The sequence below is a fragment of the Clupea harengus genome, chromosome 3 (genome assembly GCF_900700415.2).
Source record: "Clupea harengus chromosome 3, Ch_v2.0.2, whole genome shotgun sequence".
Lineage (NCBI taxonomy): Eukaryota > Metazoa > Chordata > Actinopteri > Clupeiformes > Clupeidae > Clupea > Clupea harengus.
The window spans coordinates 29,655,547-29,679,534 of record NC_045154.1 but is presented as its reverse complement, the minus strand read 5'-3'; the positions used below and the strand labels follow the sequence as shown (position 1 = coordinate 29,679,534).

The 23,988-nt window shown below is 44.3% G+C and overlaps 2 protein-coding genes across 13 annotated transcripts in view; both read left to right on the top strand.

Moving 5' to 3' along the window:
* The first annotated feature begins 1,176 nt into the window (after positions 1 to 1,176).
* On the top strand, positions 1,177 to 3,284 carry olfml1 (olfactomedin-like 1). Its single transcript, XM_012839097.2, has 3 exons — positions 1,177 to 1,447; positions 1,656 to 1,944; positions 2,207 to 3,284. Exons 1-3 carry the CDS (start codon positions 1,322 to 1,324, stop codon positions 2,998 to 3,000), a joined length of 1,209 nt encoding a protein of 402 aa, XP_012694551.2. The 5' UTR covers positions 1,177 to 1,321; the 3' UTR covers positions 3,001 to 3,284.
* A 599-nt stretch (positions 3,285 to 3,883) lies between these two features.
* Positions 3,884 to 23,988, top strand: part of ppfibp2b (PPFIA binding protein 2b) — a 50,881-nt gene continuing 30,776 nt past the window's right edge. For 5 of the 12 annotated variants that reach the window (XM_031565318.2, XM_031565316.2, XM_031565321.2 and 2 more), the window contains exons 1-3: positions 3,884 to 4,076; positions 13,842 to 13,949; positions 18,475 to 18,680. In XM_031565318.2, coding sequence (XP_031421178.1) covers positions 13,886 to 13,949; positions 18,475 to 18,680 — 270 coding nt within the window. In that variant the 5' untranslated portion in view covers positions 3,884 to 4,076; positions 13,842 to 13,885. Of the gene's footprint in view, positions 4,077 to 10,520; positions 10,644 to 13,841; positions 13,950 to 18,474; positions 18,681 to 22,487; positions 22,829 to 23,988 lie in introns of those variants that run through there. The other 7 variants (XM_031565319.2, XM_031565325.2, XM_031565323.2 and 4 more) reach the window with 4 other exon arrangements.

Here is a 23,988-nt window from a genome sequence, read left to right as displayed (position 1 = left end):
ATCTGGCATTGAGGGCTTGGCTCTCCCTGTGTGCAGGGAAAAAAATGCAACACGGGTGTGTTGTCTAACTGACAAAAACGAATACTGGAATGAAACTGAACCAGCAGAGTGTTTCCACTTAATATTCTAGTTAATGCAGAAATCATGTTTGGTTATTACTATTTAAGACGAAACCCATCTCCAGTCCATTGCATTATGCATCGGCATATATAATTAATACAAGGAGTTAAATGCTATTGTGCATTGTAGTCATGATGCATGTATACCATCACTACATTATCCACGACAATTCTGTTATGATGGAGGAGTTGTGCATTCATCTGGTGATCTGTTCCAAAAACCCATCCTGAAATGTCTGAAAATATAACTGATGATGGGGTAGTCTGAGGTACATTGCAAACCATATTTATTTCTACCAGGCACATTGTAAACTGCTGCAATAAACACGTGGCACCCTCTGGTGGACATATTTGCAATAACCGTTCTCTAACTTATTTAGTCTACAGTGAGGTTAACTGAAAAACCTTTAATGATTTAGCAATGGAGCAGCAATAATTATGATGTAATTGAGATGACATGACCTGAGCTAACAGGGTATGAAAACATCTACATCAGTCCAAACCCTTGGCAGAGAGAGAGAGAGAGAGAGAGAGAGAGAGAGAGAGAGAGAGTTGTTCAGGTTAGCCAGAATGAAATATCAATTATTTAAGTAACAAAATCTCCACCCACAACAACAGATGGTGTACCTTATTCTAGAGTAATGTGAGAACACATAATACACAGTGTAAGTAAAATGGCTTCGTTACCCTCCTTTTCCTTATTTTTTAGACCATCACACTGTGATCCTGCAGATACTACGGCCTTTTTCATCCTGAAAGTAGACAGAAGAAAGACTGTAGGGATATTCTAACCTGAAGGAAATTCACTCCAGATTGCAAGACCACTTCAGGGTGTCTGTATCATCTAAAAAAAATATACTCAGCACTTAAAATATGTGTACACAGTGGGCTGATCATTATCACCTGGTCATACTACATTTAATAATTTGAGGTCATCCAGTGCCTTCCCAGAATGAAGACGTGTCCGAACATCTGGGGGTTATTACAGCAGGAACACAAAGCTGCTGGCAACATAGAAGGCTCTCTCAATACTCAAGACAGTCGCAGAGCCAACAATAGTATCTCACGGAATAACAAACGAGCCAGACTGCTCTGGAGCCCCGCCGGTCTTGTTATTTGCAGCACTTACTTTGATGCTCTTCACTAACTTCCAGTAAGAGGACTCCATCTTTAAGCTGATTTATAAGCTTATTCTGTCAGTAATGTATGTCGGACTGCTTCACCTAGCAAGTCTGCTACTCCTGGCTGCAGACACAAGCCATGCTCAGAGGATAACCCCGGATTTAGCCATGATGCAGTACTTCCAGAGAAGGCTTATCCAGCTGGAGGTAAGTGTCTTCACTCTCAAGTCTCAAAAATGATCTTTCCATCCTCCTTGCCACATTTCATCTACTGCACAGAACAAAACGCTGACATCAGATACATCTCCTTGACATACTTTATTCAGTGTGATGCAGAAACAAACATGGGACCACGGAAAAACACAATATGTCTCTGTTGTTTACTGGATTCATTTCTCTGTCAATGTTTGGCCAGGAACGCCTGATCAAATGTGAACACAACATGCAGTTGCATGGACAGAAGATATACTACTTGTCCAATGAGATCCACGGCCAGATGAACAGGATAAGAGCACATAAAGCTGAGGTGAAGACCCAGGTGGAGAGTGTGGCCTTGAGGGTAGGCCGCCTGGAGAGGGACATGGAGTACGTACAGAACAACATCCCAGACCTGCCTAATGTGCACATGGAGGAGGCTCTGCTGGACCAACAGGTGAAAGAAGCCCGGACACTAAAGAAGAAAGCTAAAACTGACTTTGGGACAGGTACCTTCACCTATTTCATCTCCCAGCAATGAAGACAGAGAGAGAGAGAGAGAGAGAGAGAGAGAGAGAGAGAGAGAGAGAGAGAGAGAGACTAACAGGTGTGCTGAGGTGCATACAAGTAGTACAAATGTGACAGAGAGAGAGAAAAAAAAAGATTTACCTCATTTTGAGAAAATCGCAGGTTTTTTGTACTGTTTTGCCTGCTTTCAGTACATGTGACTAGTAACTAGTTCTTGTGTTGGCCTCTTATATGTCATTGCAGATTGTGGCACAGTTCTAACTGGTGTTGAGTCCATGAAGATTGTGAAGAAAGCTGGTGATATATATGGTGCCTGGTTGAGGGACCCAACTAAAGGTTCAGCAAAAGTCTACTACTTTTACGGCATAAAAAATGACACCTTGATTGAGTTTCCGTCTTTAAAGATCTTCCATGAGAGCAATTTCCTCCAGAAATCAAACACTATCCAGCTGCCTTTCCCCTGGCAGGGGACTGGCCATGTGATCTACAACGGCTTTGTGTACTACCACCAAGCAGACACGGCTAACAGGATTCTTAAGGTGCATCTCCTCAACCGCACAGTTAGTGATAGCATTATACTGCCAGGGGCGCGCCATCTTCCAGTATATGCTCTCTCCCCGCATACGTTCGTACACCTGGTAGTGGATGAGATGGGGCTCTGGGTCATTCATGCTGACCCTGATCTCGGAGGAAACTTGGTTCTCACAAAGCTTGACCCCGGGACGATGCACGTGGAGCACTTCTGGGACACTTCCTGTAACAGTCGGGACGCTGAGGCGGCATTTCTGATCTGCGGAACTATGTACGTGGTCTACAACTCCCGCCATGGGGGGCGCTCCAGCGTACGCTGTCTGTATGACATCCATGACATCATCCTCAATGGAGAGTCCCCTGTGCTGTTCTTTCCCAAGGGGTACACCAACCATGCCAGCATGCAGTATTACCCCCAAAACAAGGAGCTCTACAGCTGGGATGATGGCTACCAAACCATCTACAAGCTAGATGTCAAGAAAAAAAATGTGGCCACATCAAATTGAGGTGGTTACTTGAATAATAAAGCTGATATTTAGAATTGCATGTTGTGTATTACAGACAGTAGAACCCAGGATAATTGAAATAACCAGTGTAGTAGACGAATGAAATTATTAACCCACTGCATGCTTTGAATTTGGAATATTTTATTTCAAATATTGCTCTTTTGTTCAGCTGTATGGATATTAAAGCATTCGTTTCAAAGGAAGTTTGATGGACAGGTTCTAAAAATGTCCATGTTTAACACTCATTACTGACATCTATTGGTCAATAAAAAGTTGAAGCATTACTCATACAATGAGCATACAGAATGTTTACATTTTCCATAGTTCTAGCCTACTCTTTAAATCCTCTCGGTTGTGAAGGCACTTAACAAATATCGCTTATCAAAAAGCACACTGTGCCATTGTGATAGCCACCCGACAACTCCAACCACAAGATGATCTACTTGATCCCATTTTGTCTTACCACTAGATGCCACCGTCGCCCTTTCTACTAGCCTACTTTCTACTAGAGCCCATTATGGACTATGGGTCTAGAGTGTTGTAAGAACGAACACTAAATGCAAAAATAAATCTAAAAATTCAAAATAAGAATATACTAAAAGACATGTATATTAAATACAAATGTATTGCTTCCTCATACGCACCCCCTGTCAAATATTCCCAAGTCTACATAACACAGAAGAGGTTTGTTAATATTTATATCTGCTTTTTAATGATACACAGCATTACCGTTGAAGTTGCTACAGAGTAACGTTAAGGTCAATCTTTTATCTTCGGTAAATGAGGAAGTTCAAACTGGGTAGCATACGGGGGACAAACAGACAACTTCACGAGAGCCGTACTGGTCGTGGCCCGCCCCTAAAATCACATGACAGGTGATGGGATGGAGGAGGACACTAGAATGAATTTACGGCGCTTTCACCCGACAACGGTTCCACGGGGAAGGTGATGCACCGCGTGAAATGAAACGAGTGGCAATGTGGCAAAATCTACATTAATTGATTGACACGTCTATATGAAGTCAGAAGCCTAACTTGTAGGATTGGTATTTATTTGGGCTTTATTTTCGCGCTCAGGTGAGTTAAAAGACTTGTTTTCTATAACTATCAACAGCACTATTGGTGTTTAGTAAAAGTAGTCTGGTCTTGGAAGTCTTGGACAGCAGCTGTTTCTGCTTATTTTCGCTCTCCGCAAGCGAACTTCTACAGTTGTGATGTGATGACTTATGCAAAGTTCAATGACTTACTGGTTAGAAAGTGCCAAGATGGACTTGAACATTAGTCAGCGCGTAGGTTCTATCAGAGACAGCAGCTGACAAGGTCACTTTGTCGATTTGTTGTCAGTTGCATTTTGCATATTTGCTTTGGATTTGCGTGCCAAACAGGTGGATCAGTTGTCAAATAAGTGTACAAATTCGTCTCTTTTGGCAACTTGGAACACCTTCAGGTAGCCTACATTGGTTGTTCCCGCAGGGGAAATAGGATTGTAGGATTGTAGGTTGATAATAGTGTATTACCTACTAGTACCACAAGTCAAGGACCTGGAGCTTGCTTTATCCAGACTTTCTTGGTCTCAGCTGTTTATGAAAGCTATTGTTTGCATGGTGAACACAATCAACATGTGAAACAAAAGTATGGCGTTGTTACTGCATCCAGTCCTTGATGCAGCCACTTGTGAGTGCTCAGTTGGGGTGTGAAGTGATCTTGGATTATGAATTGAGCCTGGCAGATTTAGGGATTATATCCCAGATGATCAAAGTGGACGTTTTGACATTAATGGGAAAGATCATTAAGCGTGTGTGTGTGTGTGTGTGTGTGTGTGGACAAGCGAGCACGTGGTTAATTACCCTGTCAAATACTGCACACAGATGGGGTCTCCTCTGCCTCTCATTCGGGAGATAATCCTCATTCAGATGTGATGAGCTGGATTTATCCACCGTGATCCCTAATCCCTGAAAATTATTTACAACTTTGCTTCCATCCAGTAACTGATGCCTTATTATTGTGAGCTCTCACAGAATCACCCTCAGATAAGCAGTTGTGACCTGAGCATTCCAATCAGACCTGCCCCTTGCACAGCATATTTTGAAATCATTTCAACAGATATGAATAGCATCTCTCCCCCTGCTTGTCATTCGGGAGAATGTGTTACATTTCCATCGGCGTGTCTCTTCTATCTCCGAGAGACGAGGAGAGGGAGGGGGCGGGATGAAACCAACACATAGGCGCTATGGCTCACCAGAGGAAATTTTACTTGGTAATGACCGTCAGGGCTGACAGGCTCTGCTCTGAAGATCATGTGCTTCAACGAATGGATAAAGCCTTTCATTTGTGCCCAGCGCTGCTCTGTTCTCTGTGTGCAATTGTATGGGCTTTGAGATGACATCCCAGCCCAGGAGTCAAGCCAACATTATGAACAGATCTTGTGATTGTTTGCCAATGTCAGCACAAGTTGGATTCAAACTTAAGCCTGCTCCTGTGTTCAGGGCATTTGGGGGCATTTATTTGGTTCTTCTGAGCTGTAATATTGATATTGCAGTGCACCGTTATACAATTTCGAAACTGATTCCAACTGTGTTCTTATAGTATCACATTCACAAACCAAAATCTTCTAATATCCTCTGAAATGGTAAGCCATGAATTCTGAGCTCTGTAAACTGATATCTCCCACATCACCATCGTTTATTTTTTCCTGCAACTCTCGGACCAATAAAACCAACTTAAATGTTTTTTTTTTTTTGTCAGGTCACTCAGCTAGAAACTAAATGGAAAGGACGAAGTGAACATTGTTTTAATGTGCTGCAGTAACTTGACCATTCCCTGTCAGGGCTAATCAAGCCCAGGCCCTCAGATGCACGATGGGCGTGGGCACAAACAAGCAAGCTGCTCTGAGAAAATAAGCAACAGGAGTGGAGTTTACTCAGCCGTTTATTGTTCAGGGCCTGCCTGGGGGCTTTTCTCTTTTGAAGGGAGGTTTCCATGAAGGTGAGGTGAGACAACTCGATCGACCAGTCGGGCAGGGGCGGTGAGCTAGTTTTTTTCGGTTTGGAGACACAAACTTTCAGTGACACCTAACTCAAGGAAATAACACTCAGCTTTTTATGTAATTACATTTCACAGACTAAATTGACACATTGACACAAATTTGTAGATCCTTGAACTTTATTTCACAAGGCTAGAAAGAAATGTGTGTAGGGAGGGAAGTGTGTATGACCTTCTTTGATAAAGCTTTGTAACACCTGAAAAAGCACACAAGACCAGCTGTATTGACAGGTTGGATTCAAGAAAATTGCTTTAATCTTAAATGGCTAACAGTATTTTGGATCATGATTCATTCTCCATTTGAAAACGAACTCCTTACCTGGTGTTGCTAGTGTCATGTGACTTATAAATGGAAATCTTGCGAGAAGAGTAAGAAAGTACAGCAGCATTTTAGCAGACAATTTGAAATTCTTTACAATCAGTCTATAAATCAGCTCTAAATCATCAAATACCTCTCATCCAGAACCAACTGTCAATTAGGCTGCTTGTCAAATAATGTATTAGCTACCACTGACCACAATCTGAACCTAGCCCAGATGTTCACTTTACACAAACCCCAGTCATCTATCTTATAACTATAGCTAATTAGCACCTAACCATAAGACTAATTATTTGTATTCTAATGTGACAATGGATAGCTACAAAAACATCAATGTTTTGGAAGCAAAACACAAAAGCCACATCAAAAGATCTGTGTAGACATCTTTCTTTAAGCTTGTGTGTTTTCTGTGGGCACACAAAGTCCTATCATTGTCAGTAGCATGCAAATATTGGAAAAGTAAATATAGTCAGATGTGCTGCATGGATGCTGTCTCTCACACAGTGTGCAGCTAGCCACGTGAATCGAATGCCCCATGGCACAATATGCAAACCGTTGGCATGAGAGCTGCATTATGATAATACCTGAGATGCTGACAGCTCCTGCTGGCCATGGGAGCCACTGAAAGGGAAATGTTGGTCTTCCTGCTCCTTGACTGACCTCCTGACATTTCCGTTGGCGTGGGTGACACACGTGGGCATACTTGCCCCCAAGGGACATTTTCTGCTGGCTCTGGCGTCATGGCTGCCCAATTGATCACGTTGGACCGGTGAGCTCTCACATGGGGGGGGGGGGATGCACTAGACCTCAACTCCAGTTCATGATGACAGAAATACCATACTATCGGTCTGTGTTGATCATTTAGGTATGAATGTATACCATGACCAACATGTACACTAACATCCATTTGGTAATCTGAATGCTTTTTAGCCTTTGCTCAGTCCTATGTATTCATCTCGCTGTGGTTGGTGGAAGCCACGCAGTCGTGCAGGTTTCTGGCCGTCGATTCCACCTGGCTGGTCAGTGAAGTGATCTGAAGTCATGTCACTGGCGAAGCCACGAGGCACAGTTTGCATTCTGCGACTGTAACACTATCCCCCTGTCATTTGAGCCGGGCCCGTTTCGGGAGAGCTGCCTTGTAGGTTGCGATTTTGATACCACAATGAAAACATATCTCTCCGCAGCCCGCACAAAGACACAGTCAGTTGACAGTCACTTGGAAATGCCTGTTGTCTCTTGGCTTTCATGTCGTCTGGCGGTGATGTTCAGAGTGCAGTTGGTACCAGCTCCCTCTCCGTCACCATCACTTCATCTTTCTAGCCAGAACCTTGTGCTGCTTGGCTGCTCAAGAACCTTGTGCTGCTTGGCTGCTCATGGCTTTTAAGCTACAAAAGGCTACACTCCAGTTCACCTGTCTTTCTCATGCAGGAACCTTTTCATTTTGAAACTCTCAAGAGAGAAGCTCTGTACTACAACCGGTAGGACAAACTTCTGTAGCACCATGTCAACTACAACATTCACATGTCTGCACAACAGAATGTTTCTGGAAGGAGGGCCTGATTTGATGTGGCTGGCTGTCTCTCCCTTTGATGTTAACATATTAAGCTGTGTTGACACGCTGGCTTTATTGGTCTGCCACCTAATGCTTACTCCGCTTTTCTTCCCGGCTTGTGTAACGCTGTAGGCGTAACTCACATAAAACATGCACACATAAAAATGTGGTGCATTTTTCCTAAATATGTCTGTCCCATAAACAAAAAAAGCTAATAGGCACCTTTAGTCACTAGCCAAATGTTGAATGTTAGACTTAATAGTAGTTCCATGTCCAAATAAAGAACAACGGATAGGTTCAGTCTATGGACACCCTCTTACATTTGTGATAAATTACAACAGACTTCGGTGTGAAAGACCCTGGGTAATATTCATGTAATTGCATGCTTGCATTTTTTTTGTGTGTGTTGCCTTGGTAGTGGCTGTGTGTGATTGGGGCCGTGAGCGTGTCAGAGCCACGTAACAGCTACTGCCACAGCGATTAGGCTAGGCTCGGCTGATGTTGACATTTTGGAGAGTGATTGATGAGGCAAAGGCCCATGAAATATTTCCCACAGAAAATATCTGATTCAAAGTTACTGAATGGCCTTGCATGCAACAAAAACATATGAAGTTATAGGTTGGGATCTGTGTTGATTTGTGTTGTAATAGTTATCTAGCTATCTGGATAGCTCCCAATGTAAGTAAATCTATCAGACACAGAGATTCATAGCATAGCTATGTGCCACAGATATTTCCCAAGGTCCAACATTCCACTGAATGTCCAACATGACTATTGATCATTAACACTGTTAATTGATCATTAACACTGTAGTAAACAGCCTGTCAACAGCCAGCATAGTGCTGTATAACCGTGGAGGTCTACACACTGTTGAAGTTAATGATGAAAGTGGATCTGTATGTGTAAACGGTAGGAAGGATGGGAAAGCCAAGGCGTGTTAAATGCCAGCAGCTCTGTTTGTTTCGGTTAGTGTTTCAGTGGCTTTTCCTGCCACACTGGTTTGTATTCTCACGGGCCTGGAGTGGTCTCTCTCATTCCAGTGACCCGTTTCGGCTAGTGCAAACATCCTGAAGAATCTGAGGGCATACGACACACTGGCACCCTAATGTGTGTTGAGCCCTCTTGACTGAAATGAAGATTCCTGCTCACTGCCTGGTAACAAAGGAAACACAGTATCCCTATTGCTAGATTCCTGTCGTTTGTGGTAGATATTTGTATGGCCTTTGTTCGTCCTTTGTGATATGTGACACACTGACGAGGATGGTGACACTACAAAAACTTCAAGGTGTGAACATACTTCAAGGAAGTAAATATAAATAAAAGTCTACGTACGCTAAATGAGAGTGAGTTTTTTTTCATAATGAAATGAAAAAGCATATAGGGTGTGTTAAATTAAAAAGTAAAAAGTAATATATGGTGAATATAATGAGTATAATGGTATTTATTATAAAGATATCATTTGTCTTTTGGGGATTGTTGCAATTATGAAGGTTTGTACAAACAAGTATACGATACAGGTGCATTGCGACCTGAAACTTGCATAAGCTGCCACTGCACTGGCGGAACAGTGTCTTCGAAGTCACAGGGTGCCACAGCGCTTACACAGCAGAAAGCCTTGGCTCTTCTCAATTGCTCGACTTGTCCTCCCTCTGTTAAAGAATTAGACCGTGTTGATAGCTGTAACCCTAGATGGCAGCTTTTGGCCATGGGTCTATATACTTTGATGGGAATAAGGTCTCTTGTGTTGTGTTGCCACGCTGTGCTGTTTGGCCCTATGGGGAGAGCATGTAGGGCGCCCTGACAGAGATGAAGTCTTTAACTCTTCATCATTGTCTTGTTTGTCATTATTTTAATTAGAAAGAATCATATCAGTCTCGTAAGGAACTTACATTTTTTTTTTGTCTAGGAAGGTACTTTACCACTAAAATAGGAAATAATAATAGTTTCAGGCATAAGAGTTTGCTAATAAAGCTCATCATACAAAAACAGTATTTTGTAATTATTAAGATGGTTGAAGCCAGTCAGTCTCTCTCTCTCTCTTAAACAGACAGATATAAATACCAAACATCTCTACCAACAGAAGGAACACAACAATTGTTTTCATGAACACAGCATTGCATGAGAAGGCCTTGCCACTGCATGGGGGTCTGTTTGCTATTTTTGCTTTGTTTGCTTTGCTTAACACAACCATCTAACCTATTGTGCCACATTATCTGTGGCGGAAAGTGAAAGCTTGTAAAATAATCTGGAATGCAGTGAAAAGAGCCGAGTAATGGAAATTCTCCAGCCCTGCGGCAGATTATTCTTTGTGTGTGTGTGTGTGTGTGTGTGTGTGCATTTGTGTGTGTGTGTGTGTGTGTGTGTGTGTGTGTGTGTGTGTGTTTTGCCCAGGCTCTGTTTTAAGAATGGGGTCTTAAAGGGCCACCCTGAGGCTCCCTCCACCCCCTCTTGTCATAGAGGCTTATCAGAGTTTGATGATATGCAGGAACCAGATCCACCAGGAGCCGGGGCTCTCGCTAATGTGCTTAGAACAGTGGCCGGCATGTGACGTCCATGATGTCACTAATCATTTTAGAGGTAGCGGTGGAGGCACTCGGTGGCCCGGCCACTCTCTAGATCCGGGGTGGCGGAGAGAGAGACACACTCGAGGAGCTGAAGAAGGGTGTGGGGGTGTTTGAGGGGATGACCGGATGGAATACATGCAGTTCTGACTGGGGAAACAGACTCACAGGTGGGTAGAGCGATTGTGGAACAAATATTGGTGAAGCGATTAACTATGGGACTCTGTGTTTGGAGACTTCCTTTGCTGTGAGGGAGGCATCGCTGAAACGTATGTAAGATAGGTATTTGGTTGGTGTGACTATGCTTTAGAGATGATTGCCTTCATCCAGTAGACAAATGTAAGCTTTTAAAAACAGATTGTGTGAGTGGAATTAATACAGCATTTAAATCAGGTCAATAACTGCTCAATGCTGGAAGGACTCTGCTTGTACAAGTGATACTTCACTAACTAAGTTGTTGAGTGTATTGTCTGAGTTGTTGGTTCCTGTCTACGACAAAAATGTACCCGCATCTGATGTTTGACCTGCGTGGGCAACAAGGGCAAAGGAGTGAGCATGTGGCTTTTTGATGTGGTCTTTGAAAGTAACTTTTTATAGGTCTTTTGTTCAGGTCATGGTACAGACAGCCTTTCTGGTTTGTTGCAAAGCTGCACTCTCATTCACCCATGAGAGCTGGACTCAACTGAAATGTTGCGTTTTGGAGGAAAATGTGCTTTGGCCGCAGTCCGCTGGATTTCAGCCCTGTGTGTCAACGGCTTATCCAGAGGGGAGTGCATGCAGGTGCTGAATGTCAATGGGGAATGCCGCGCTGGCGGGAAACATGAGCATAATCTGTGGAGGACATTTTCTCTCTCTCATTATGCCAAAAAAAGACTGACATCTGTATTTGCATTGTCATTTAAGTGAGAGGAAACCAATGGACTTGGACATCAGCAGTTCTGTGGCATGTTTATCTCCTAGTCCACTTTCCAAACTTCTCAAAGCAAGATATACTGGGTGGGCAAAGTGGGCACTGAAGTGCTGTTTTTTGGCTTCATTGGTTTGGACTTCCATATGTGCATATATGTCTCTAATCCATTATTATTACATGCTGGGTAGTGTTACTGGGTGTGACTGCAAAAATAACGAAACAGAGGCCGTGTTGGTTCTAGTGTGGCAACTTAGCAAGGCTTGTGACAAATAGTCGGACAAACCTTGAATGGGACATGAAGGTACTTGTGCCACAGCAGAAATACCAAACGAGGTAAAACCTGCTTACAGCAAAATGTAGGTTAAAGGTATAGTGGAGTTTTATTACAAAGTCATTTGTATGCTGAACTCATTTATGCTATGTTATGGATCAGCATTTCCAGTTTCAGTGTGTTGTAGAGGGGTGGTGTAAGACTGTAGACACTACACGGTCTTACACTGAACTAGCCAGTCGTATTAAAACAGCACAGTCTGTCGATGACTTGTGCCAGGGACTGCTGATGTCCGAGTGCCACACAATTGAAGGCCTTCATTCACGTTCTGTTATCAGACTCCTGACTATAAGGCTGCTGGAGCTTTTGTCCAGATCCTTCCAATCCGTGTTGGAGACAGCAACTCTCAATGGCCATGAATGGAGGCGTCAGGCTATGCCGTCTCAAGCTAAATGCAGCAGGATAATTAACAGCATTGAGGTCCCTGCACCCTTTCAGTGCCTTGCCTGTACAGTTGCCTTTTGTGTCCTGTCCTTTTCATCAGGAAGTGTTAATGGTCATGTTGTCTATTTACAGTCAAGCAGACACACTGCAGCATTAAGACTGTTTTATTTCAGTGTTATTTAAACTGCTTATATCACAGCTTGTATCAGAAGGGTGTGTTACTGACAGACCATTGCTGGCAGATATGGTTAGGCTATAGGGTTGGTTCTGTTCACAGGGAATGTAGAGGTTTTCGAAGATGTCATGTAACATGAAACAGATACCAGATATCTCAGATACACCATCCCATTGCAGTCCAGTAACCACCCCACACACACACACACACACACATCAAGGCTTAACCTCTTGTCATGACATAAGATTTTAGCAGGGAAAATGTGTGCTCCTGTTACCATCGCTGCGTTCTGTCTGTCAAACACTGATCCGGTTAGCCTTGCCGTAACACAGTATGCAGACAGCTCATTCTATTTTTATGTGTTGGTCGTGTGTGCCACTAGGCAGGATGACAAAGGCATGAAACACTAGCTCCGAGGCCTAATTAATCTCAGACTCCTCTGCCATTCATGACCTAGAGAGAGAGGAAGAGAGATGGAGAGAGAGAGAGAGAGATCCCCTGCTTTACGCTACGCTATGTCATTCCTCCTCTCATTGGGGTCAACCTTGGGAAAATACCAACTAGGCTTACTCAGCCGCCTGGGGCTTCCCCACTGGAGCTCCATGTACTGGGCTTGGGGAATGGTGATGATGGTGTGGTCCCTCTGCAAGCTCAGCGCTGGGGACGGCCTAATTAATAACGCAGTGTGTGATATCTTTGGACATCGGGGGTCTGCTCATCAGGCTGACATAAAGGAGCAGGAGGGCGATGAGCATAGCGACAATAGCACACATATACCGTACATATACACACATGAAATGAACCTGTGTAAAATAGCACACATATACATATACACACATGAAATGAACCTGTGTAAAATAGCACACATATACATATACACACATGAAATGAACCTGTGTAAACTAGCACACATATACATATACATATACACACATGAAATTAACCTGTGTAAAATGTCTCATGAATTCACTTAAAGCATCTTGGACAACACAACTTGCGGTGTACGTTTTCCAAAATAATTCGAAAAGTACATCAACGGTGTCATTATGGGTACAGGATTAAACAATATCCCTGTGCATTGCATTGCATGTGTTCACGTCTTCAGAGCCTTTTATGGGATTTGTACACATCCTGAGGCCCTGTAACAAGCAAGCAAATACACACACATACAAAACAAAGAATGCAAAGATGAATAGACTGCACATGAGTGTTTGGTAACTTTATCCTGAAAAAAACATTATGACGAGTCTTGAAAGATGTTCTTTTTTGACAACATAATGCATGCTTAGCAGTAATATTCAGAGGTTTCTGCATGGCTTGTGACAGCATCATGGTCCTTGCTGTACACTAAAGTAACTGCTGGAAAGACAGTCAAGAGCTGACTCATAATGCAATGCAATGCACTCTGCCTCTGTTGCTGCCAAGAACATTGTTTTACTATTATAATCACTGGGCAGAAATCAGAACAGCGTGTAGTCCATTGTAATTATTTTGGTAATACGATGAGGGTAGAACTCATTCCTGTTTGTTTTTCCTTGTCCTGACTCTATTTTGTTTTGATTTTGCAGGATACAGTGCTGCCTTGCTGTGGATGCTGTAGAATTGTGTTGTCATGGCGTCCGATGCAAGCCACATGCTGGAGGCTGCGCTGGAGCAGATGGATGACATTATCGCAGGTGAGGGATTATACTTATGATGAGAACATCTTCATTTCTTAGTTTTGGTTACAACATGTTGAGTTCAATCATCTTTTTATTCAATGTAATTAGTGGTTAAAGAAATGGAAGGATGAGAAATATTAAAGATTATTTGAGATTATTTAAGATATTTTGAAAAAAAATCTAAAATAGTGTAGCAGCAATTTCAGATGAAAACAGTATTCTGTACATTGTCAAAAGAGGGCTGTACATGAACAGATGTATACTACGTGAACAGATCCATACTACGTGAACAGATCCATACTACGTTGACAGATCCATACTACGTTGACAGTAAAATAGTGATTTTTCTTGTGGCTGTAATGGTCCCTACACGTGTGGACCTTGTTGAATGGATTATGCGTTTACAAAGTCGAGAGGACAGGCATATTTTGAAGTCACATTTGTGCGGAGGCAGAAGTTGCTATTTTGGGAAGGAATCCTCTGATTGTGTGGGGGGTGGAGGGGGGACGGAGGGCAGGAGGGGGATCTTCATCTGCCCTACAGCCAGCTTAGCGATTGCCAGGCTGATTTAACTAATAGAGGATAAATGTTTAATGTAGGCAGTCAACAAATGAAGGCTTGAGGGATGGAGTGGAAGATGTCATTTTGGGTCTTGGATGAATAGCTGCACACTGCCATCAGCTACTGTACTGAGCAAGTGAAAGTCATGGTAATTTTTTAGACCACAAATTTAGCACACTGTGTTGAGTGTTCTTAGAGTTCAACGTAAATGTTCACAGTGTAATGTCAAGACATGAGATGGGAATTGTATAAAAGAACAATAGCTATTGAAGCTATCATGGCTTCTTGTCATGTAAGAATGAATATCCTTTCAAGAACAGTATATTAGCCCACAGGTTATCTGCATATGCTATGCAGGATACATTCCCTGGATTGTTTTGTTCAAGAGAGCGCTATAAAACAGTTGCATACCGTATACATGTTCACTGACCTAAAATAACTGACATTAACATTTCCATGAGTTTATGCGTATCCTCTAGCGAATCCTCTTCACAGTCAGTGCCTGTATTATTTACCATTTATTTACCATGAGATAGGATAAAATGGGTCAGCACATATTCTCATACCTTACCAATTATTCATGGTAAACTGACTATTGTAGCCATTAAATATGTGAACAATAAGGCAGAACAGGAATAGGGGTAGATTGTTAGGATTGCCTGACACACAGTGGCATAGACCTGTTATGCAGTTTGTTTTTCTTCAGACACAGCTGCTGTGTTTTCTTCATGAGCAGTTTATGTTTAGGGACGTTCAGCTGTGAAGAAAGTCTGTGTTTAAAGAAAGTGTTAGGAATGTTTAAGGTGATCACAGGAATGCAGCGCTTCCTTCAGAGTCTCAAAATAATTACTGGCTGAAATGCACTAGTCCTATAATCATCCTGAGGAATCTGAAAGTGCGCCACCTACCGATTCGAAGTGGAATCGTCGGCACCTTATTTTAAGAGAGGCAAACCATGACAAATTCAGATAACAAGACAATGGCTCATCATGCAGCCTGTAACAGTAATCAGCACATAGCCGACCTGACCTTTGACCTGACGTTTTGCAATGTCTTGAAATGTTGTGATTCAAGCCTGACTCATTAACTTTTCCCTGTGGAATGACGTGCGTGTTGAAGGATCACTGAACACTGGAGAGCCACAGTGACTTTAGATTCAGCAAATAGAATGTCAGACACAGCGGATTTTTTCACCCCTGTAAAAACCATCAGTCAGAATCAGCTTAGACATGGTTGGTGTTGGGCATTCATGTGACTCGCCTCAGAAGGCCCTCTGCTTTTGGATCATGTGTAAAGGAAATGAAGAACTTCCCCAGCAGAACAAAAGGCACAACAAATTAGTGTCAGGCCAAAGATTTAGCCTTAGCCTGTCAAAGTCTGCTACACAGAGGGTGTCTGTGAACATGCCGTATGCCCTCAGCCAACCCTCACGCATCACGGTCTGCCACAACAGGTTGTGTTTAGAACTCCAACCGCCTTGTGCTCGTCTTGTATGGCCCAGGCTCTCCTCACGGTGAGCGCTGCAATGCTCACACGGTGCTCAGAGACCTGAGGTGTTTGTGGGGAGTTTGTGTTCAGCCCTTGGGGTGAAGTTATGGCCTGTGACAGGGCCTTCTCCAGGGTTATGGGCAGCACAGAGAGAAGGTGAAGCACCCCACTGTGCTGTTGACCTGTCGACTCGTAGGCCGCTTGGTTCCCTGGATGCCCTACTGTGTTCGGAGAAAGCAGAGAGAATACAAGAGAAATCACAACTTGATATGCTTTTTTTTTTAGCTATACAGAGGAAAATATTTTCAAATTCCAAATATTGGTTGGGGATTTCCCACAGCGGCCAAACCTCTCACTTTTTGTACACCCTGTTCAAGGTGGGAATGTTGTGAGGTGGGGGGCATTGTTGTTCCGAGGAGGTGGAGGTAGTCACACAGCTGAATCAACGTCTGTTTAAAGGGAGAGCCGGCATGGTGGGATAGGCGTGTGATGCAGCCTAGCAGCTACCCAAAATGAAACAAGACTACTGTGTTGTCAGAACACACAAATCCAACATGAGAAGCATTAAGATGTTATACATGATGCACACTAACTTTGCTTGATTTTCAACCTTGCTATAGATGTGCATGGCTTTCAAGAGCTTGCAGACACTAAGATAACCTGGTATTGTTGTTGAAAGGAACAGGTAGGCTAGTTTAATTCCGACGCGTATATTATGGCGTGTTTTATTTGTGTTATGGCGGGATTTGGAACGTCCATTATGATATTTCCCAGCTTCGACTTCAATACGTTCAAGCTAAATGTAAACACAACAATGTAATACTGCTGGTGAACTGGCTCTCCTTGGATTTGGTGCGCCGTAGAGAAAGGTCGCACTGACAATGGCTCCGCATGCACTACGCAGTTTTATGTTTATTACTGTTGTTTATTATTGTTTGTTTTCTTGTACACACTGCACTGTCGTTCATACAGTATGATCGACTAGCACTTTTGGAAATTCGTTCGACGGGGTTTCTCTCAACTTTTTTCTCAACTTACCGGAGTGCTTGCTGTGGCTCCTTTTTCCTACCACCGATCTGTATACCAATACGCCGACGGAGGAGAAAGAAGAGAGGCAAGCGAGCCGGTATCCTGTGCAGATCTCGGACGAGATTCTGCAATCACCCTGTAAACTGCTGCTAGCCCTTCTTTTAAATTTTAATTGTTGTTACTTGTTATATGTTATATGTTATATGTTATATGTTATAATGTTAAATTGTTATTTTTGTTATATGTTCTTTTTTTATCTTGTATGCCGTCTACTGTGTAGATGTTGCCTGCCAGGTCATAAGAATTTCACTGCGCTGAAGCTATTTGGTGCATGTGACAATAAACACTTTGACTATATGGTAACCTATTCATCTGATAGAGCCCTTTTGGCAAGTTGATGGTTAGGTACTGAATATACTCAATAGAAAGTTCTAGAAAAGTGGCGCAAGAACCCCCATAGACTAAGGTGGCTCTAAGTATGGCCTCTTCAGCTATACCCTCAGCTAGACTCTAGGAATGCCCAAAGGTTAGCGTCTTGTGTCATGAATGTCCCTCCTCTCTGTTGGAGGTCCAACTGTTGTCCTTGTACTCCTCTAGCTTGTTTTATTTGGCTGTGTCACTGCAATTTGAATATTCATAGTGTATCTAGTTCTAGTTCCAATGCCTCGAGGCAACAGCAGTGTAAGTTATGATCCATTCGTATCCAAATGTGCCTTTGTGCCATATGTTTGATGCTGTCTTGCGTTCTCTATTGAAGTTCAAACCAATTAGCATTAGGTTCAGACATTAGGATGAATAAGCAGTTTGCACAATATGCTAGCGATAATCACTGACCTTAAATCAGAAACAAAACCATATGGAGGGCCTAATCACAATGATGATGGCTGACAGGGCCCCTCCTCCGCTTGTATTGATGTTGGACGCGGCCGTTGGAATCATGTCATCATATGCATTCTACGCCATTTGTGATGGCCTCTTAATTGCCTGCAGATGCCTTTGAATCCTTAGGTCTCCTCAGGATCCAGATGGAGTTATTGGAGCAGATTTCCTGGAGTGTTCTACTTTGTAGCCAGTGACACATGTGCAGAGGTTGATTGCCTTAGTCTGTGTTGCCGTACATTATGAATATTATCGTCTTCTTATCTTCACTCTCATGCAAGGGTGTTTTGTTGTGTGTGGTTCCCCGACAACTTTAGTATTCTAGATGTTTCACATGGTTGGTGCTGATCACGCTTGATAACAATGTCACTGCTTGTGCTTCTACTGAAGATGACTTATTTATTTGTTTATTTATTCATTTCTGTATCCAGGAAAGTTCCATTTAGATACAGAATCTCTTCTTCCAGGTTGTCCTGGTCAATAATGTTGATGATGATGATGATGACGATGATGATGATGATTTTTTGGGGATAAAATGCCAATGGCTTTTCACCTCTATCTCTGCTTATTCCCCCATTCCAAGGCTCTAAGGCTGTTGCGGAGCTGACTAACGGCCTGTATGACCTGGGCTCTCCAGTCAGCTCGGCGCCCCTGCAGGTGCTGCAGCTGGCCGAGGACCTGAGGCTGGCCCTGGAGCTGCAGGCCTGTGACGGGGAGAGGGAGACGCTCCGCTCGCAGCTGCCCTGTGCCACCGCTCACCTCCTCATCGACTGGCTGCAAAAGGGCTCAGTGAGTAACCACAGCACTAGCACATGAGGCTGGCAGTGCATCTCTGGCTTGTCTGTCGTTTATCTGTCTGTTTGGCTGGATGCCTTTGTCATTGTTTTCTCTCTTCCTCTCTTTCTCTCTCTCTCTCTCTCTCTCTCCCCTCTCTCTCTCTCTCTCTCTCTCTCTCTCTCTCTCTTTCTCTCCCCCTCTCTCTCTATTTCTCACAAACACTTGTTCTAGACATACAATTGTATCTCATAACCCGACTTATCCTTGATGCATGAATATATTTTAATGACATCCTCAGATTTCCCGTCTGGTAGCATGTTAAAACACTTTGGCTTGTCCTCGACAGGAGAAAATGAACCCTCACTCTTCATTTTTGAACCTGATCTTTAAACCACAGCCTTGTAGGAAGAACCTCTCTTGCTTGTTTGCTGTATGCCTGTATTTCATAACTCAGAAGACTCATTAGCCAGCTGTGCAGGCCTCTTTCAGCAGGCATCCGACTATTTGTGGAGCACGCAGATCAGCTAGTTCAATAGCCCTTCTTATTTTTGGCTCTCCCCCTCTCTCTCTCTCTCTCTCTCTCTTTCTCTCGCGCTCTCACTCTGTCTCTCTCACCCTCTGTCTCCTGATAGACTGTTTAACTGCAGTCAGTGTGTTCCTCTGAGACTCTGACAGGGTTGAGCAGAATTTCCTGCCTCACTCTCTCTCTCTCTCTTTCTCTCTGCTCTTTCTCTCTTGGCTATGAAGAACCAACATCTCTTTTTCTTTCCCGTTCCTCCTCTCTCATTTGGTGCTTCTTTTCCTCCGGTCATCTCTCTCTCCTTCTCTCTCTCTCTTTCACTCTCTTCTCCCTCCTGTCCTCACCCTGATCTCTGCTCAACTTCTGTGGAGATCAACGCCAAGGTCTCGAGGGTAAGTCTCAGCTCACATGGTTGTTGGCTTCGTGAGTTCAGATCTGCAAGTTCAACTCCAGTTAGCCTGTACGTGACACCTGGAGATGAATCAGTTTTATTTTTTTTCTAATTTATTTCATTTATTTATTTCCTCCAGATGAATGTTGCGCTTGTTTGCTTTATACCGATTTTATGCTGTTCATTTGACTTCAAATGAAACGCAGAATTGGATTTGCCTTTTTGTGTAATTGGCGTGCCTTTTCTTGTTTTTCTTGTTTGTTTTGAAGTAAAATGTCTGCACATGACTCCACTTCAGCATCCTCGTTTGCTTGTTTGTTTGTTTGTTTGTTATTGAGACACAGAGGAGGGATCGGCCACGGATGTAGACAAACCTGATCACCGCTGTGCGGTCGCAGGCAGCGACTCTTGAGAGGGTCCTGCAGCCGACCGTTTCAAAGAGCTGACACTCACATTGTACAGCAGAGGTCTCACTGCACTGTGTGTTCTGTTGCTTTCTCTCTCTCTCTTTCTCTCTCTCTCTCTCTCTCTCCCTCTCTCTCCCTCTGTCTCTCACTCTCCCTGTCTCCCTCTCTCTCTCCCCCTCTCTTTCTCAATCTCCCCCTCTCTCATTCTCTCTCCCTCTGTCTCTCACTCTCCCCCCCTCTCTCTCCCTCAGAAATAGCCCCTCTGCCCACCCACCTCCACACACACACACACACACACACACACACACACACACACACACACACACACACACACACACACACACACACACACACACATACACGCTCAGCCCGGCGCAAGATCAAACACACGCTCTTCTGCATTACTGGTCCACAGAGAGTGCTGCACCCAGCCCAAAGGAAATGGAAGCCAGCGCACTGATAGGGCCAGGAGGAAAGAGAGCCTGGCATCACCTCCTCCCTCTCCCTCTCTCTCTCTCTCTCTCTCTCCCTCTCTCTCTCTCTCTCTCCCTCCCTGTCTCCCTCTCTCTCTCCCCCTCTCTTTCTCAAACTCCCCCTCTCTCCCTCTCTCTCTCTCTCCCCTCTCTCTCTCTCTCTCTCTCTCTCTCTCTGTCTCTCTCTCCCCCTCTCTCCCTCTCTCTCTCTCTCTCTCTCCCCTCTCTCTCTCTCTCTCTCTCTCTCTCTCTCTCTCTCTCTCTCATGTTTTTTTGAGAGCATTGCCCATTGCCTGATGTTTATTTTGCCACTGCAGTCATGTCTTGGGATCTGAGCAGACTGCAGGCAGACCCTGTGAATGGTGGAGGTGGTGGAGGTGGTGGAGCAGGGATAAGATCGCTGGACACACTGATCAGATTAGCGAGGCTGTTTTCAAAGCAGCATAGGAGCTCTTTCAGTGTTCCAGTGGGCTGTGCTTTTCAAAGCTGTATTTAGAAAGTGGATGGTGTGGTATTCACTTTAGTGTGTGTGATAGAGAGAGAGAGAGAGAGAGAAAGAAAGTTGTATGGTGTGCTGGTGTGTGTGTGTGTGTGTGTACTTGTGTGTGTGTGTGTGTGTGTGTGTGTGTGTGTGTGTGTGTGTGTGTACTTGTGTGTGTGTGTGTGTGTGTGTTTGAGAGAGAGACTGTGAGAGAGAGAGAGACAAAGAAAGATGCATGTGCGTGCGTGTGTGTCTTTTGAAGGAGGTCTCCTGGTACATGTTCAGTCTAGCAGCTGTTGGGATCAGAGGACTAGCCAGGTGCACGTCTGAATCAGAGGGGCCTCGGTCCCTCTAGAACCACTGCCAGGATCGACACTAATACTGTAGCACTGACATGTAACACAACTTTGATTTATTTTTATTTACTTTGATTTGTTTTACGGTTTCGCATCATTTTATCAATTTAGTCTCCACGGCTAAGTCAACAAGTCGTTAAACTATGGAGAGGAATGTGTCCCCCCCCCCCCCCCCTGTCTCCATAAAAGGACATACGTGGTGATTTGAGTGGTCCCGACTCCACAGAATTCCACCCACAGCCGTGCACCACACGGCATCCCGGGTGACCCAAACAGGAAATGCCCAAAGCCCGAGACGTGAGAAAGGAGTGGTGCTATCCGGGGGTGTTGGGACAAGAATATCCTTCAGGCTTTTTATTTTTTTATTTTTTTTCCTTTTCCCTCTGCTGCTGATGAAACTGATCATCCCACTGCCCCCACCCACCCCACCCCACCCCACCCCACCCCACACCCCCTCACTTCACACACCAGTGTCTCCTGTAAAGGCGTAAACACGCAGCTCCAGTGATGGACCCTTTCACACGTCTATCCTAGAGGAAGTCCATTAACACAGTGGTCGTGTGGAGGTTGCTCCGTACAGACTAGTCACAGCACGCTCCCTCTGTCCACTCTGGGTTTATGTCCCAGGCCTGGGCCACTGTTACACTAAGCAGACAGAAGGAGGAGCCTGGCCAGGAGCTGGCTCCCCTTGGCTCCCCTTGGAGTTAGTTATGGGGCTGAGGAGCTGGCCTATCTGCAGGAAGTGAGGTCCTCACCCTAATGAGTCTCTAGCCAGACTGGAAAGCAGAGACAGGAGTGTCTCCACTGAGAGAGAGAGAAAGACAGAGAAAAGGAAAGAGTTAGTGTGTACGTGTGTTGTTTCAAAAGTCTTTGCCCTTGTATCACCCTCCACAACAAGAAGATGAGTGTTTCAGTTCCGACTTGAACTTGCTGTAATTAGAGCAACTCCTCCAGACCAGAGTGAGGAGGGAGGAGAGAGAGAGAGAGAGAGAGAGAGAGAAAGAGAGAGAGAGAGAGAGAGAGAGTGTGTGTGTTTCAGCAGACTGGACACGGCTGGCATGGTTTTGCATTGCGTCTGACTTGTGAGAGGAGCCTGTTGCGGAGGCTTTGTGCTGTGGACTGGGGGCGGGGGGGGCAGCAGATGCTTTTGGGGCAGCAGGAGGAGGAGGTGGTGAAGGGGGTTTGGTTGGACAAGCTGATCAAGGCGGCTGGCCTCAGTCTCAGTGGCTGGGCTTGCACAGTTGCCTCTTCACGTCAGAAGCACAGGGGAAGAGAGAGAGCGAGGGAGAGGGAGAGGGGAAGGCAGGGGGAGAGACAGAGAGAGAGAGAGAGAGAGAGAGCAAGAGCAGGCCAAATGAGCACAGATTCAAAGCCACAGGAAAGTAAGTGAGCTGCAGCGTGCAAGAGGCAGCCGCTCAACCCCCCTATCCCCAGGGAAGCTGCTCGAACTCAGGGGACAGCTCAGGCAGCGATGGGCCTTCGGCATGGAGGGCGAGATTGACTTTTACAAGCATTTCACTTGGCTGAAGAAGGTAAGCCAAGCCTCCTGCTAACGTGCCTCTCTTTTGGTTGTGAATTCTTTCCATTGCAGCATTTGTTATGGGCAGGGATTCTTCCCATTCATTTTCTCCAAGAGGAGAAAAGAATCCACTGCTTTTGTTGGCAACAAGCTAGACGTTTTCTCCGCAAAACATATCTTTCAGTGGGAAGTTGTGCGTGTTATTGCATGTCATGTTGATGGTTTTGATGATTCCGATTCCGAAATGTGCTTTGTAAACATGTTGACTGATTGTGAGCACAGCAAGATGCTAATTATAGCGCTGCGGTGTTGAAGGTGTGCTTTTTTGCGATCTTGTGATCACAGCAGAACAAAAGGCTGTTTTATCTAGCTCTGTCAAAGGGGAAACAGCTGTTTTGGGGCTTAACAGAGAGTGTCTACAACTTTTGTCTGTAAGATAAAACTCCTCTGTGTGCTCTTTCTGTAGACTAAGAACTTTTAGACTAAAGGCTGCTTAAAGACTCCCAGTGCCCAGTGTATGGGTAACAGCTGTGTAGAAGCCCTTTCACGGTTGCTGTGATTTATAAGCTTTTTTGTGTTTCATTGAGGAAACCCACCAGGTCAGGTATGTGAAGCATGTTACCCAGGCACACCACGACACCTAAATTGAAGAGCATTCAAAACAAAAGCACAAGTTGACTCAGCGAAAAGCACTCACAGAGCACTGCTCATTAGTGCATCCCACTAACTTAATGCAGTTCTACATTCTGCATTCTACATCATATGATCACTTCATTGGCCTGGGAGTTGCTGCTATTGGTCCTTTCCATTGGCTATGAGACATTCTCAGACAATGTAATAAGAATCATGTCACTGCTTCCATTCAGAGCCTACGCCTTTAAGGGCCTGCAACAAGCTCTTGGCTCATGGAAAAAAAAAAGAGGGGAATTCCAGCATTTGGTTGTCTTGACTGAAAGGGGGCCTCTATCATGGGTGTCTCTAATGAATTGTGTTAGTGAGCTCTCTCTGCACAAGGCAACGAGTGGTGTGCAGCAGGCCCTGTTGTTGCCCGTGTCTGGTCCCTGTTTAGGACCTACTGAGACAGCAGGATGTGCTCGTTTCAGTTGTTTTGATTGCCTGACAAAGAGCAGTGATGGATTCCGGGTTTCCTTAAGTTTTGTTTACAGTCGTTAA